Source organism: Pelophylax lessonae (genome assembly GCF_965119305.1).
Source record: "Pelophylax lessonae genome assembly, chromosome: 3".
NCBI classification, from domain to species: Eukaryota; Metazoa; Chordata; class Amphibia; order Anura; family Ranidae; genus Pelophylax; species Pelophylax lessonae.
In genome coordinates, this window is record NC_138770.1 from 185,472,097 (window position 1) to 185,490,077 (window position 17,981).

Below are 17,981 nucleotides of genomic sequence, written 5' to 3' on the forward strand. Positions count from 1 at the left end.
GCTGCAGCGCTGACAGGCGAGCAGCAGCAGGGTGAGAACGCCGAAAGTGCGCACAGACGGCCCGCACTTTCTGCAGCAGCTCTGACATATCGGGGTAGTTTTTAAGGAACCTCTGCACCACCAAATTCAGCACATGCGCCAGGCAAGGGATGTGCGTCAAACCGGCTAGGCCCAGAGCTGCTATTAGATTTTGCACGTTATCGCACACCACCAGGCCAGGCTTGAGGCTCGCTGGCAGCAACCACTCATTTGTCTGCTGTTCCATGCTCCTCCACAACTCCTGCGCGGTGTGTGGTTTGTCCCCCAAACAGGCAAGTTTTAAAACTGCCTGCTGTCGTTTACCCCTGGCCGTGCTGAAGTTGGTGGTGAAGGTGTTACGCTGTCCGGATGAGGAGGCGGTAGAGGATGAGGAAGCGGAGTAGGAGGAGTTAGGAACAGGAGGCAAACTGAAGCGCCCTGCAATCCTCGGTGGTGGAAGGACATGCGCCAAATTGCTATCCGCCTCAGGCCCATCCGCCACTGCATTTAACCAGTGTGCCGTTAGGGAGATATAACGCCCCTGACCGTGCTTACTGGTCGGACCTTGCCACAGATGGCGTTGCGCACCTGATTTTTTCCCCCACTTGGTTGTGCAGGGAAGGGATGGCTTGCCTGGAAAAGTAGTGGCGGCTGGGCACGACGTACTGTGGGACAGCCACCGACATAAGGTTTTTAAAACTGTGCGTCTCCACCAGACGGAATGACAGCATTTCAAAGGCCAAGAATTTTGAAATGCTGGCATTCAGGGCCAGGGATCGGGGGTGGGTAGGGGGGTACTTCCTCTTCCTCTCAAGTGTTTGGGAGATGGAAAGCTGAACGCTTCCACGGGACATTGTGGAGACGGTTGGTGACCCAGGTGGTGGTGTTGCTGACAGATCCTCTGTTTGCGGGGTGGCAGGTGCCGGTATCACTACAGATGTGGCTGGAGCGGCCGAGACTGCAGCAGAAGAGGAAGCAGGATGAGCCAGAGACGTTTCTTGGTTTTGAAGGTGTCTACTCCACTGCAGCTCGTGCTTTGCACTTAGATGCCTGATCATGCAGGTTGTGCTCAGGTTGAGAAGGTTTATGCCTCGCTTCAGGCTCTGATTGCACAGGGTGCAAACCACTCGTGTCCTGTCATCAGCACATTTTCTAAATAACTTCCACGCTAGAGAACTCCTTTGAGCTGACTTTGGTGCGCTCGTTCCCTTGCTGTGTTGGGCAGTAGCGGGCGTAATGTCTAGGGCACGGCCGCTCCGCTTATGCACCCTGCTCCCTCTTCTGCTGTGCTGGTGGCTCTGTGCGACCACCGCCTCTTCCTCCAAACTACTCAGGTCACCTGCATAACGTTCATTCCATGTGGGGTCGAGGACCTCATCGTCCTCCACATCATCTTCCACCCAGTCTTCACCCCTGCCCTCCTTGTCGGTCTCCACAATTCTGAACGCCGCAGCAGTTGGCACCTGCGTTTCGTCATCATCGGAGACGTGCTGCGATGGTCCTTGCATGTACTCATCTTGAGAAATAAGTGGTTGGGCATCGCTGCACTCAATCTCTTCCACTTCTGGGGCAGGGCTAGGTGGATGGCCCTGGGAAACCCTGCTGACAGAGTCCTCAAAAAGAACAAGAGACTGCTGTATGGATTGGGGCTCATTGCCTGATTTCCAAGGGGGTGAGGTGAAAGACGGTTGGACATTGGCTGCAGGTGCCAACTCTGACCTTTCTGCAGTAGACTGGGTGGGAGACAATGTGAAGGAACTGGAGGCACTGTCAGCAACCCAATCTACTATCGCCTGTACTTCTTCAGGCCTCATCACGTCTAGAGGCGCATTATGCATTACCAAATACTGCTGCAGGTTCTGTCGCCTACTCACACTTGTGGAAGGTGTTTCACTTGTGCGTGTAGCTGGCACAGATTGACCACATCCTCTCCTTGCAACAGGAGCTCTACCAGCAGCACCACGACCCAGGCCACGGCCCCTATTTGGCGGTCTCCTCATATTTCTGTAATTTATGATCTTGCCCTAGAAAGGTGTTTATTGAATAGCGGAACAAAACCACAACAGTATCGCACGGGTGTATCTGACAGTCAAATATGCAAACTATGCCACAATTTAATGTTTTTTACCCCAAAAGGGTGTATATTGAATAGCGGAATAGGAAAAAGGATAAAAAAACGGTGTATCTCACACGTACAAACACAGACTAGGCCCCGACTAAAATTTTTTGTACCCTAAAGGGAGGATGAGGAAGAGGAGTAGGAGGAGTTGGGAACAGGAGGCAAACTGAAGCGCCCTGCAATCCTTGGCGGTGGAAGGAGATGCGCCAAACAAATTTAAAAGGTGTATCTCACACGTACCGATACAGACTATGCCGTAATTTAATTTTCTTACACTCCAAAAGGGTGTATATTGAATAGCGGAATAGGAAAAATGTTATAATACGGTGTATCTCACACGTACAAACACAGACTAGGCCCCGATTACAATTTTTTGTACCCTAAAGGCAGGATGAGGAAGAGGAGTAGGAGGAGTTGGGAACAGGAGCAAAAACCGAAGCGCCCTGCAATCCTCGGCGGTAGAAGAAGATGCGCCAAACAAATTTAAAAAGGTGTATCTCACATGTTCCGGTACAGACTATCCTGCAATTTAATTTTTTACACTCAAACAGGGTGTATATTGAATAGCGGAATAGGAGAAATTTTACAAAACGGTGTATCTCACACGTACAAACACAATCTAGGCCCCGATTACAATTTTTTGTACCCTAAAGGCAGGATGAGGAGTAGGAGGAGTTCGGAACAGGCAGGAGGCAGACTGAAGCAGCCTCAAATCCTCGGCAGTATGAGATGCGCCCCAAAAATTGGAAAGGTGTATCTCACACGTACCAACACAGACTATCCCGCAATTTAATTGATCCCCAAAGGTTTTTATTGAATAGCGAAATATGATCAAAAAAAGTGTATGTATCTCACACGTACTGAAGCACACTAGGCCCCAATTACTATTGTTTGTACCCCTAAAGGCAGGATGAGGAGTAGGAGGAGTTTGGAACAGGCAGCACCCTCAAATCTTCAGAAGTATGAGATGAACCCCAAAAACTTGGAAAGGTTGATCTCACACGTACCAACACAGACTATCCCGCAATTTAACTGATCCCCAAAGGTTTTTATTGAATAGCGGAATAGAAAATATGATCAAAAAAAGTGTATGTATCTCACACGTACAGAAGCACACTGGGCCCCAATTACTATTGTTTGTACCCCTAAAGGCAGAATGAGGAGTAGGAGGAGTTTGGAACAGGCAGCACCCTCAAATCTTCAGAAGTATGAGATGAACCCCAAAAACTTGGAAAGGTGGATCTCACACGTACCAACACAGACTATCCCGCAATTTAACTGATCCCCAAAGGTTTTTATTGAATAGCGGAATAGGAAATATGATCAAAAAAAGTGTATGTATCTCACACGTACAGAAGCACACTAGGCCCCAATTACTATTGTTTGTACCCCTAAAAGGCTGGATGAGGAGTAGGAGGAGTATGGAACAGGAAGCACCCTCAAATCTTCAGAAGTATGAGATGAACCCCAAAAACTTGGAAAGGTCGATCTCACACGTACCAACACAGACTATCCCGCAATTTAACTGATCCCCAAAGGTTTTTATTGAATAGCGGAATAGAAAATATGATCAAAAAAAGTGTATGTATCTCACACGTACAGAAGCACACTAGGCCCCAATTACTATTGTTTGTACCCCTAAAAGGCTGGATGAGGAGTAGGAGGAGTATGGAACAGGCAGCACCCTCAAATCTTCAGAAGTATGAGATGAACCCCAAAAACTTGGAAAGGTGGATCTCACATGTACCAACGCAGACTATCCCGCAATTTAACTGATCCCCAAAGGTTTTTATTGAATAGCGGAATAGGAAATATGATCAAAAAAAGTGTATGTATCTCACACGTACAGAAGCACACTAGGCCCCAATTACTATTGTTTGTACCCCTAAAAGGCTGGATGAGGAGTAGGAGGAGTATGGAACAGGCAGCACCCTCAAATCTTCAGAAGTATGAGATGAACCCCAAAAACTTGGAAAGGTGGATCTCACACGTACCAACACAGACTATCCCGCAATTTAATTGATCCCCAAAGGTTTTTATTGAATAGCGGAATAGGAAATATGATCAAAAAAAGTGTATGTATCTCACACGTACAGAAGCACACTAGGCCCCAATTACTATTGTTTGTACCCCTAAAGGCAGGATGAGGAGTAGGAGGACTTTGGAACAGGCAGCACCCTCAAATCTTCAGAAGTATGAGATGAACCCCAAAAACTTGGAAAGGTTGATCTCACACGTACCAACACAGACTATCCCGCAATTTAACTGATCCCCAAAGGTTTTTATTGAATAGCGGAATAGAAAATATGATCAAAAAAAGTGTATGTATCTCACACGTACAGAAGCACACTGGGCCCCAATTACTATTGTTTGTACCCCTAAAGGCAGAATGAGGAGTAGGAGGAGTTTGGAACAGGCAGCACCCTCAAATCTTCAGAAGTATGAGATGAACCCCAAAAACTTGGAAAGGTGGATCTCACACGTACCAACACAGACTATCCCGCAATTTAACTGATCCCCAAAGGTTTTTATTGAATAGCGGAATAGGAAATATGATCAAAAAAAGTGTATGTATCTCACACGTACAGAAGCACACTAGGCCCCAATTACTATTGTTTGTACCCCTAAAAGGCTGGATGAGGAGTAGGAGGAGTATGGAACAGGAAGCACCCTCAAATCTTCAGAAGTATGAGATGAACCCCAAAAACTTGGAAAGGTCGATCTCACACGTACCAACACAGACTATCCCGCAATTTAACTGATCCCCAAAGGTTTTTATTGAATAGCGGAATAGAAAATATGATCAAAAAAAGTGTATGTATCTCACACGTACAGAAGCACACTAGGCCCCAATTACTATTGTTTGTACCCCTAAAAGGCTGGATGAGGAGTAGGAGGAGTATGGAACAGGCAGCACCCTCAAATCTTCAGAAGTATGAGATGAACCCCAAAAACTTGGAAAGGTGGATCTCACACGTACCAACACAGACTATCCCGCAATTTAATTGATCCCCAAAGGTTTTTATTGAATAGCGGAATAGGAAATATGATCAAAAAAAGTGTATGTATCTCACACGTACAGAAGCACACTAGGCCCCAATTACTATTGTTTGTACCCCTAAAAGGCTGGATGAGGAGTAGGAGGAGTATGGAACAGGCAGCACCCTCAAATCTTCAGAAGTATGAGATGAACCCCAAATATCATTCAGCTCTGCTGCAGGCCACAATTTAATTTTTTTTTAACCCAAGGCTGTATATTGAATAGTGGAATAGAAAAAAAGTGTATGATTTTTGAAACCACTCAATAATAGCACATGTGAACTGAACACAGCAGTGTATGATCAGTCAGCACAGCACAGCTGAAGGAAAAACGCTGCACACAGTGCCTGATAGAAAAATACTTTTCTCCCTCCTCCTCAGTGGGCAAAAAAGATTGTGTTCACTGCACCCCAAAAAGATTGTGTTCACTGCACCCCAAAAAGATTGTGTTCACTGCACCCCAAAAAGATTGTGTTCACTGCACCCCACACACAGCAAAATGGATGTGGACCACTGACACCTGCCTATCTCCTATCCCACCCCACACAGCAATATCGATTGTAGTTTGTAGAACACACTGACCCTAAAAATCAGCAGACTCTCTCCCTAAAAGGATTGATAAGATCGTAGATCGGGTGACTGCAACCCCCACCCCACACAGCAATATCGATTGTAGTTTGTAGAACACACTGACCCTAAAAATCAGCAGACTCTCTCCCTAAAAGGATTGATAAGATCGTAGATCGGGTGACTGCAAACCCCACCCCACACAGCAATATCGATTGTAGTTTGTAGAACACACTGACCCTAAAAATCAGAAGACTCTCTCCCTAAAAGGATTGATAAGATCGTAGATCGGTCACTGCAAACCCCACCCCACACAGCAATATCGATTGTAGTTTGTAGAACACACTGACCCTAAAAATCAGCAGACTCTCTCCCTAAAAGGATTGATAAGATCGTAGATCGGTCACTGCAAACCCCACCCCACACAGCAATATCGATTGTAGTTTGTAAAACACACTGACCCTAAAAATCAGCAGACTCTCTCCCTAAAAGGATTGATAAGATCGTAGATCGGTCACTGCAAACCCCACCCCACACAGCAATATCGATTGTAGTTTGTAGAACACACTGACCCTAAAAATCAGCAGACTCTCTCCCTAAAAGGATTGATAAGATCGTAGATCGGTCACTGCAAACCCCACCCCACACAGCAATATCGATTGTAGTTTGTAGAACACACTGACCCTAAAAATCAGCAGACTCTCTCCCTAAAAGGATTGATAAGATCGTAGATCGGTCACTGCAAACCCCTCCCACACAGCAAAATCGATTGTAGAAAACTGACCCTAAAAATCAGCAGACTCTCTCCCTAAAATGCCTAGAACTCGCCGTGCCTAACACACTCCGACCTGTCCCTCAATTCTATGCGGACACAAATGAGTTTTGCCTGCCTGTCTGTCCCTAATCAGTAGCCAGCACGTATGTGTGCTCTGTCCTTGAACTAGTACACAGCAGAATGACGCCGCAGCGGCGCTGCCTCGAACTTATAAAGACTTGGTCACATGCTTCAGACGGCCAATCACAGCTACTAATACATTTGTAGGCATGGCTGGGATGGCTTAGGCACACCAGTTAAACGCTTGTTGATTGGCTGTTGAAAGCCCGCCATGAAAAGCGCGCCAATGCATGCAAAACCCTGAAATAAAATGACCGAACACGGATTTTTACCCGAACATACAGTAAAGTTTTCGGGTCCGTGTTCGGGTAACAAAAATCCAATTATTCGGTACGAACACGAATAATACAGTCCGTGTTCGCTCAACCCTAGTTACCAAGATTATCTGTCAAATCTCAAAAGAGATCTCATTATTTATATATCTATAGGGAAGGACCTTTATCTTTAGGGGTGATTTGGTTGGAATATGTGTTGTGGAAACTTTTCATGGTTTTATAGGGGTATACTTACCCCCAATACTATTTTTTAACTAATTTTGTAATAATCTTTTCAACACAATGTTTCTGTATTGGTAATCATTCTGTGAGAAGGTTTCAACACCTTTAAAGTCCCACCTTCCTAGTTACCTAGACTTACTATTTACCTCATTTTATTTGCGGCCCTGACACCAGTGTTTGGCTAAGCCTCCTTGGGTGCCTATGGTTCACAGGTCCAGACTTCCATCTCCCTAAAAAGTGATAATGATGACCCTCACTGCATTATATTTAAACACTTGGTGTCGCAGCTTCTCCTCTTTCCTGCAGATGTCAGTCTAACCACTGCTTTGGGTATCTCTATGATTAAAGACTCATGTCTGCAGGAAAGGAAGAGCCTAAACATGTAAGTATAATGCACCAAAGTTGAGTGGCACAGAAGACAGTGGTTACAGGAATAGATGTCACGATGTACACCCATATTTCTGGCCTGGTTGCATGGCACCCCTTCTTATGCTAGTGTCAGTTGTTCTCATATTTTTTAGTATGGGTGTGTTATTTCCATTCTATTGCTAATTTTACTGTTGGAGGCAGCCTGCATCGTTATATAACTCCTATTGCACAATATTAGCTCTTGGGAAACTCCTAATCCCTCCCTCCATGACGGTTCCTACATAAAATCACCCCATGGAGCTGACTAAACTTCTTATTAAGATGAAATCATTAAAGTGTTGCCGTATGATCAGTCAGCAGCGGTTCCGCATACTGCACTGTATGAATGCATTCTCACAGCTTGTTTACATTGTCTCTAAGCCCTGCTCTCGCTGCAGTGAAATATGCAGAGCAGGCAGCCAGACAGTTAAAACAACCACCAGTCACTATGTGCGTCCAAGTTCAGTAAGTGTTCGTCGACAACTTGTTTGTGTCATATGGGTCAGTGTACTTAGATTATGCAACAGAAAACTGCAGTGGATTATTGTGCCTTTGATCAGAACCTCATTCTGTAAGATTCACACTTTATCTCAAGAGGAAATAACAATTCTTTAGTACGTATTTTCCTGTGCGACTGAGCAGCTGTAATACTGATATATTTAGCCACTTGCCGAGCTTGTGGTAAGAAGGGTGTTGCCTAAATACAATTAGCCGGTCAGATGACTGAATCTCTGCTCTTGTGGGCTTACAAACTGTGCGAAGGATATTGCATTTAATAAAACTTATACTGCAGCTTACAAAAAAAAAAAAAAAACCCAAAGTAAGGGAGCAAACGCTGCTGACTGCAAGGCTATGATATGAATACTGAAGAGGATATCACGCTTTCCTGAAGACAGTATTTAGGCAATAGGTTTTATTCTGCATCTGGAAGAAGGATGTTATATAAAGCATTTGTGCATCTTACATCAGCCCCGGAATGGTCATATGCACAGCTACATAAGGCGACGTATCCTTGAGAAGCTTGTCGTATAAAATCTGGGAAACAGCCAGCTGTGAGAAAGGTTGCTTTTTTTTTTATTCACTCTTTATTTATTTTTTTCAATTCTTGTTTTTCGATCCTGTCTGGCTTACCCGAAGCTCCTGCTATCTTGTCCGTCTCTCGCAACGTTAACTGCGTGCTGTGTTTAAGGTGAGCTGGCTCTGCCTTTTCTCCTTCCTAAGCTATGCTGCAGAATGCATCTTTTGCAAGTCTGAAATGGCAGCAGTGAGGATTAATGCCTTCTCTTCTGCATGCTGAGCTCCGATTCCATTATGCGCTGCTGTCAGTATGTAAATATTCTGGCTGACATAACATCCTGCACCTCCTGTCTCTCGGTTTCATGTCTAAACATTGCATCACCGTTTTTATAGCCTGCATTTTCACCGTCCGTCGTCTTGTGCAAAACATAAGCTTCTATTTTTATTTTATTTTTTTAAGAAAAACACAGACTGTCAAGGACAGCGGGATCTGGTAATAATGTTGATGTCAATCCTGCCTTGCATATATCCAGCTAAATAATGTATGCTGTATTGTTAATTAATGAGAATATCAAATTAAAGCGCTGGAAAACTAATATGCCTGCTATGCAGGTAGGGGGAACAGAAAAAAAATCTATTTTTAGCTCCTGCGTAGCACTGTAGCCTGGCTCATAGAGGCGGAAGTTGTGGGAAAAGGTTGGCTCTCCAGGGAATAACAGAAGTGGCCCTTTGCAGTGGTCAGTTCTGCCGTTGCTTACACAAAGCTGCTGATGTACGGTATGGCATACAGCAAGAAGAAAACCCGGAGCTGGATTATCGTTGCTGCCACACTCCGTTCCCCAATGGAAAATCCACTTCTCATGAATGTCAGCCGTCCAAGCTGCTTTCCAGCTGATTTTACCAACGACAGCTCCTCAGACCCATGAAGCGAGGACCGAATAAAAAGGTTTATTTTTATTTTTCTTTTACTGCGCTATACACAGGAAGCCTGACTGTATTTTTTTTTCTGTTAACAATCCCTTAAATGGTTCTCGGAGGTAGGTTGAAAGTGCATGTTGTTGTCGTTATTGTACACACACAGACCGCTAACTACTTACGGTGCAATATACACTAAAAATACACAGTAAACACAAACACAGGGGATTTCTCTGTTATAGGGCACAATTAGCCATAATGGCAACAGTGTGAACTTACAGGACAGGCAATACAATTGGCTGTCTCATTCACCTGTGCTAGGTGTAGATATAGAGGGGAATCTGACACTTTTTTAGAGTAACTGAACGGACAGCTTTTATTCAAATAGCCTCTACATGGCTCTTTTATTTTTTGATTTTTTGCTCAGGTTTCTAAAATGGATTTCAATGTGAAAGATGTATTGCACAGTATGGCGGATGGCTTATCACACACGTTAACTGTTCACAGCTCTCAGACTGGATGTGGCATTGCCTGCTGGCTTTATTAAATAGCGAATAAGATCCCTGCCCGCAACTATATTTTTTGTTTTCTATTAAAATCATTACATTGGACATTTCCACTATTTTAACACTGACAACCCATGAAGACATTAAATATTTCCTTTTAATGTTAAGAAAAAAAGGCTAGCCAACCAGGCAAGGCCTTTATTTCACAATAACCCTCTTTTTTTCGGACACTTGCTGGTATTCTCTAAAAAGCGTTATGGTTTTTATCCAACGTGCATTTTTCCTGACGGATTTTTTACAAATGATCAAAAAGGAAAGATAGAAAACATTATACTTGAACAACGCAAATTAAAAAACGATAAAGGTTGTTCTCTCTCTTTGTTCCCTGTCTGAATGTCACTGCCAAGGTTTTTTAAGCAACATTTGAGGGCCTGCATGGGCCGTTGTGGTGGCTGAAGGGTTAAGAACTAGTCTGACGCAGGATGATTTCATGTCATGAATCCAAATCCTGACAGAACAGTGTGTTATTTTCCCCTTTTTTAACTTCGCAATCTGAATCTTCGTGAGCATGCATTTGCAGCAAAGCTCCTTTAAGGCTGAGAATCTGCGTCTGTGATGATCTCTCTAGACTGGGCCTTTGCCTTGTTACTGTGGCAACGGGAAATTTTTCGCTAAATGATTATAACGCTGAGGGAAGAAAATGTTATTTCTAGAAAATTTTCCATCAGGCAAGTAGCACTGCATAAATATTTTGTTCACTATTTTTTTTTTTTTTCTCTTTGGGGAAAAGAAAATGATTTATTGTTTTCATCCGTGTGCAGTCAAAGCTGCTTGTTGTGCATACTCAGCTCTGTCGCAGATTTATACTTACTTGTAATATGTGTGCAAATGTCCTTGCACGGAGAATTATATTAAGTAATGATGTCCACATAAAATGACAACGGACATGGTCTATCGCCAGTCTCGGACTGCTAAGCTGCTTTGGTACTATTTTTACTACATATTATGTGGCTAAAATGGGCAACAAGCAACAAATGCCCTTTCACTGTAGCAGTTATTGCTTTCTAGTTTATAATCCAAACTCCTGTGTACACACACATATATATTTTTAGGTAAAACACTGTTAAAAACTAATAGGCCATTGTCTCATTTCATTTTTATATTCCTTTTTTGATGTTTGAAAAGCAAAATACATATGCTAACTTGTCTATAAATAGGCAGTGTTCTGTATTCTTCGTTACCTATTTTTCATTTCTTGTTGACGTCATGCAGCAACAGCAGAGATGACAATGGCAGCTGCAGCCATTTTGAGTCACTGTACCTTCTTCAAAATGGTCGCTAGGATATAAAAGTGAACAAGGGATATTTTTAGGGGAATGTACGTATAAAATTACTGGTAGAAAACGGATACTGAATATGCACAGCAACATATAAAAAAACCCTATAAAGAGAATACCTATGCAGATATGATAAAAAGTACACACTGTTTCAATTTTTCTTTTTCCAGTAGTATTGTTCCCTTAATTCTGCACATCCAACTCAACTACTGAATGTAGGCTGACCTATTGTCTGTGTAGTAGATTGTGTCCTTCTTGTCTGTGCTCTGACGTAGGCAAGACAGAAATCTACAGCTACGGCCATTTTGAGAAAAAAGGAACTCCTGCGATATTACTGACAAAGTGATTGTGGCATTTTTGTACCAAGACACTAGCCTATTAGGTTCTTCGTCACAATTCTGGTGTAGAATCGGTGAATTTCGTTTTCTTTGTGTCTGTGCTATAGTACAGGTAAGAAATCTCTAGCTGTGGAGGCCATTTTTGGCAACGTGCAATGACAATGGCTTACTAAGCCATCATAAATCACAGCGCAAAACAGTGCAAATAAACTAAAAATAACGAATGTGACAGGTGAAATTGCAATACAAATAATTGCTACAAGCAAGTGCTCAGTGAAAGTCCAAATGGCTTAATAAACCCATCATCAAATTTCGAGCATAGCATGACACCTATCATATCTATCTAAAACTTCTATAAAGTATCAAAATTATCTCATTGGATTTTTCTCTCATCTCCAAAAAATTAAAAAACACTAGTGTAGCCAAGACTTTCTTAATTATTTTAATAGCCTACCATAGCTAAGTGTGCATGCCTAAATGAGGACGGACTTTTTATTTTAACTCTTTACTGTAACAGTATTACAGTCACTGTTGTTATTCTTGTCAGCTACACATAGGTCAAGTATTTCAGAAGTTGAGTATGGTAATGAGCAGAAAAAACATTCACCAAAAACTATTTGGGATTGATATCAACCCCTATGTGAACCTGTTTTCTGAATATTTAGTATATACATTATTCTTGTATTTTTCTATTTTAGTTGTACAAACAATTTATAGGGTTGTACAGGCTAAGCATAAATGAATACTTGCTAGAGGTACATTCATTATGCTCATTTGCTGTCAGGCCTGCTTCCACCATGATATGCAATCAAATTGAAGCACAAGCGAAGGTGAAACTTGCCTTAGAAGAAAGCTGGGCAATCTTGCAGCTGAATATCTCCTAGCCTATAGTATGTAGAGAAATTAGCAATGCCTTTAGCAATGAATCCAAGAGTACATATTAGCCTGTTTGTCAAATAGGTACAGAGGTGTATATTGATAAGCTAAAAAAATGCTTTAAGTCATTGGTCTCCAAACTCTGGCCTTTGCTTGCTTTTATCCAGCACTTGGGCCATTATTTCTTTCACTGATACCAACAATGGGGGCAAATTCCCCCCCCAGTGACACCAATAATGGGGCACAATTTCTCCAAATGACACCAACGATGGGGCATAAATCCCCCCAGTGGCACCAATGATGGGGAACACATTCTCCCAATGACACCAACGATGAGGCACAATTCCTCCAAATGAAACCAATGATGGGACACAATTCCTACCAAAGACATACAACAATGGAACCCAATGATGGGACACAATTCCTACCAAAGACATACAACAATGGAACCCAATGACACCAATGATGGGGCACAATTCACCCCACTGACATCAAAGATGGGGCATTGTTTTTTCCCACTTATGTCGGGACCTTTTCAACTCCCAATGGCCACAGTCTGGCCCCCCTACAGTCTGAAGGACAGTAAACTGGCCCTTTTGATTAGGAAGTTTGGAGACCCCCTGCTTTAAAGTGATATAAAAGTCTCTGGAGATGCAGCTCTACATGTCCATTCACACATGGAGCCATGGCTTGGCCCTGCCCCCTCTCTCTCCTGATTGACTCAGTGGCTGTGATTGGCAGGAGAGGGAGCCAATGCTGTCTCAGCCAATGAGGAAGTGGAGTCCCTGGAAAGCCGACGCTCATGTACATTGCTGGATCGAGATGGGACTCAGGTGAGTAATAGGGGGGCAGGATGGGATGCTGAACAAAGGTTTTGTTACCTTCATGCATGGAATGCATGAAGGTAAAAAATCTTGAGCTTTTAGAAGCACTTTAAGTAGCAGTAGTGTTTAGGCTTCTAGAATTAAAATGTGACCTTTTTTTACGTAGACTTTTGCAGTTACCATATGAGTTGAAAATTCCCTGTGTCCAACTGATCTGCAATGGAAAACACCATGGCTCAACTAGATAAGGACAAGCAGCCTTGGAGGAAAGTTCTATAGCACTAGATACAGATACCTTTGTACAAGTGATGGATAGAAATAAAGGGGGATTATTTACAGACAACTTTACTGAGCATTAAAAGATGATGCCAAGAGCTGTAATTAAAGGTCTAGACAAAATACATATAAGCAATCTTTAGTTGAAATTCTTTTATGTATGCCTCCAGACAATTTTCCCCCCTCATTTTAGAGTGTGTAAATGTTTGAACCTTTAAAGTTTTTACTGCTGTCTGTTTGCCTTTTTTGGTGGATCTAGGGGGGTGGAAATGAAAATGCTATAACTGTCAGTCGAGGGTTTAGCTTCCGATAAGGCAAGGCAGGAGAAAGCCTGCCCGCCATGGTTGACGGAAAAATACTGTCTGGTGACCTGATCATTGAAGTCTCTATTTGATTCTCATTGACTACCATATCATCAGTCACCATTGGATGGTGTCTGAAAGGAAACCAGATGACGATCAACACAGTCAGTGCCTGTTTGTGTGGATCTTAAGCTGGCCATAGATGGTTTGAAATGCTTGTCAGTTCAGCAGGGACCAGCTGAAATTCTGTCCCCGCTGGATAGAGGTCGATCCAATGATCTTCTTCTGTTGAACGGGAATGTTGGAAACTTCTTCTCGGTTAGGGTAAAAAAACGTTCTGCCTTTACAACTCCTTTAACCACTTCTGGACTGGACGGATTTACCCCCTAATGACCAGGCCATTTTTTGCAACATGGCACTGCGTTACTTTAACTGACAGTCGTGCAACGCTGTACCCAAATAAAATTGATGTCCTTTTTTTTCCACAAGTAGAGCTTTCTTTTGGTGGTATTTGATCACCTCTGCTATTTTTATTTTTTGCACTATAAACAAGAAAACAGCGACAATTCTGAAAAAATATAATGTTAATATAGCAATTATATAATGCTATATAATGTTCCCAATAATAAAAAAAAAATTAAAAATCAAAGGTTTTCATTATTTTAGGCCAATTTGTATTTTGCTACATATTTTTGGTAAAAAAATCCCAATAAGTGTATATTGATTGGTTTGCACAAAAAGTTATCGCGTCTACAAACTAGCGGAAAGATTTGTCATTTCTATTTATTTATTTATTTTACTAGTAATTTTTAGCGGGATTGCGGCGGACAGATCGGACACCTAACTGAAATTTTTGGCACTTATGGGGGGGGGGGGGGGCAGTGACATTACTACAGTCATTAGTGCTAAAAATATGCACTGTTGCTGTTATAATGACACTGGCAGGAAAGGGGTTAACACCAGGGGCGATTAAAGGGTTAAATGTGTCCCTAGGGGGTGCTTTCTAACTGTGGGGGGTGGGCTTGCTGTATGACTATAGAGACCTGTGTTCCTAAATAAGAGAAACACAGGATCCCTGTGTTCATAACTGACAGAACGTGTTTACAACAGCAGACCGCCGTTCTGTCTCCGCGGGAGCGATCGCAGGTGCCCAGCGGCAATCGCGGGCACCGGACGAGCTGATTGGCTCCCCTGTGGCCAATCGTACAGGTACGTCGTTTTGCAAGACAGAGCCGACCTGCTGTCGTAAAACTACAGCGGCTGGTCGGCAAGCGGTTAAATTCATCAATGTTGCACTTAGGTCTCGTTCACACCATGTGCAGTCGATGGCGTTTTTTTGTATTGGGTCACTGCCAGAGCTCATAGAAAACACCATTTGCTGGGACCATTTTAGTGCGCAACTACCATGAACATATCCCTAAAGAAAGTGGCTTTGTAAAACTAGATCTGTCACAGAACTACAGCATGTCTTTAACCCAAAGTAACACTACTGTTGATGAGCAAATTTTGGCATCCAGGAATGATCCTTTCCTTTGTGCCAGCATTCACATCCAAATAGGGTTGCAATAATGACTTTGTTTCATAGTCCAAAGTGAAGAATGATTATAGTCACAGCATACACTCATTGTATAATTAACATCAGCATTGTAATAACAATACAAACAATACTTATTTTCCAATCCAATATAAGCGTACTTGAAAATCTCCTTTTTATGTTGTGAGTTCTGCCTCTCTGCAAGCCGTTGTTCCGTGAAAAAACCATACCCGTGAAGAAACCATACCCTCGTCACTTCCGGTGTACTGAACAGCTGAGGGGCTGAAAAGTGCGCATGCTCGGAGGGTATGGATTTATCACGCTAGTGTGTGTAATGTTACACTTGCGGCGGTTACATTAAAACAGCTCCTCTGCAACATGAGTCATCTCCGCTCCTATCCCTGTCACTTCCCTGATCTCGGCTAATAAATATAAAAGAGGCGGCGGATATATGAAATCTAAATGACGGAGATCTCGACTCCGTGATCCACTTTTATATTTATTAGCCGACATCAGGGAAGTGACAGGGGTAGGAGCGGAGATGACCCATGTTGCATAGGAGCTGTTTTATTGTAACCGCCGCAAGTGTAACATTACACACACTACCGTGATAAATCCATACCCTCCGAGCATGCGCACTTGTCAGCCCCTCAGCTGTGCAATGACGTCTCAGGGGCTGTGGGCATGCGCACTGCTAGGCTGCTCAGCTGTTCCTGATAGGAAGTGACGTGGGTATGGATTTCTCACGGGGTATGGTTTTCTAACGTTACACCGTCTCTTTCCACAACTTCCTGGATTCCCAGCATGCTTTGCACTTTCCATTTCTAAGCACTGTTCCATGGTACCTTGCTGCCTGTAAACTGTAATTCCTACACTGACTCCTCCTCTTGAAACTCCTCCTCTGAGCACCTCTGTAATTCAGAAGGCATGCTCTGTGAAATGTGTGACACAGCAGTGCCTACTCAAAGGGCATAGTGACTACGTGTCACAGAATTCAAGGAAGTGAATGTGTGAGGATCTTCACAAAGTAAGTTTATAAACCTCAAACTTTCAGGTTAATAGATGTAAGCTAGAAATAACTGAAGCACAGTGTGAAATGATGTGTATTATTTCACTTATTTCACCATATCTCATATATGATTTAAATTTTTGACCATAGATACACTTTAAAAATGGGAACAATTAACCACTTCTGGAACTGAAGTTTTCCCCCCTTAATGACCAGGCCATTTTTTGCGATTTGGCACTGCGTTACTTTAACTGACAATTGCGCGGTCGTGCGACGCTGTACCCAAATAAAATTGATGTCCTTTCTTTCCCACAAATAAAGCTTTTGGTGGTATTTGATCACCTCTGCGATTTCTATTTTTTGCGCTATAAACAAAAAAACAGCACAGATTCTGAAAAAAACAATATTTTTCACTTTCTGCTATATAACATTCCCCAAAAAATTTTTAAAATCAAATTTTTTTTATCATTTTAGGCCAATTTGTATTCTGCTACATATTTTTTGGAAAAAAAAACCCAATAAGCGCATTTTGATTGGTTTGCGCAAAAGTTATCATGTCTACAAACTAGGGCAAAGATTTATGTCATTTTTATTTATTTTTTTCATTTTACTAATAATGGCGGCGATCAGTGATTTTTAGCGGGACTGCGACATTGGGGCGGACAGATCGGATCCCTAACTGACATTTTTGACACTTTTGGGGGGACCAGTGACATTACTACACGAATCAGTGCTAAAAATATGTACTGTTACTGTAATAATGACACTGGCAGGGAAGGGGTTAACTCAGGGGCAATCAAAGGGTTAAATGTGAGCCTAGGGGGTGTTTTCTAACTGTGGGGGGGGATGGGTTTATGGAATCAACACAGAGACCTGTGTTCCTAAATAGGAGGAACACAGGAGCTCTGCATTGATTCCTGAGAGAACAACGGTCTGCTGTGTTAACAACAGCAGACCACCGTTCTCTCTTCACAGGGAGCGATCGCGGGTCTCCAGGGGCAATCGAGGCTGCCAGCCCTGTGGATCGGCTTCCCCACTGGCGAGTGGGCACGCACCCCCAGGATCGCTCCCTGTACGCCGGTTCGCGGGAACCTGCCCAACCTTCCACCGTATATAGGCGGCGGCTGGGCGGCAAGTGGTAAACTAGAGAAAGTCAAACTTTTCAAACATATGACATGTAGAAAATATTTTAAAGTTGACAAAGAAACAAGTACAAGTACAAGTAAGTAATTCACATAGGCGCAAAGCAGCGTGCATAGCCATTTGATTAACTTTTTTTAAATAGCGCTGAGTTGCGTACAGGCAGCCCACACAGCCAAGTTTGACAGGAACTCAGGAAGGGGTTCGAGGATTAGAAAGCACAGATCAGGATGCACAGGCTCTACCTGTCAAACTTGGGTGTGCCGGTGTGTCAGCCCAGCCAATGCATACTCATTCTCTTTATATGAGTTGCCTGCCTGCAGCTCAGCAGCAGTAAAAAAAATAAATAAATAGGCCCAGCACC

At 43.0% G+C, this 17,981-nt stretch overlaps 1 protein-coding gene across 4 annotated transcripts in view; it reads left to right on the plus strand.

The window, feature by feature from the left end:
- Positions 1-7,338: 7,338 nt before the first annotated feature.
- The window catches only part of ZBTB38 (zinc finger and BTB domain containing 38), a 68,581-nt gene continuing 57,938 nt past the window's right edge, over positions 7,339-17,981 (plus strand). The window contains exon 1 of one of the 4 annotated variants that reach the window (XM_082249616.1): positions 7,339-9,597. In XM_082249616.1, the coding sequence (XP_082105742.1) occupies positions 9,585-9,597 (13 nt within the window). In that variant the 5' untranslated portion in view covers positions 7,339-9,584. The remainder of the gene's footprint in view (positions 9,598-17,981) is intronic. The other 3 variants (XM_082249617.1, XM_082249618.1, XM_082249619.1) reach the window with 3 other exon arrangements.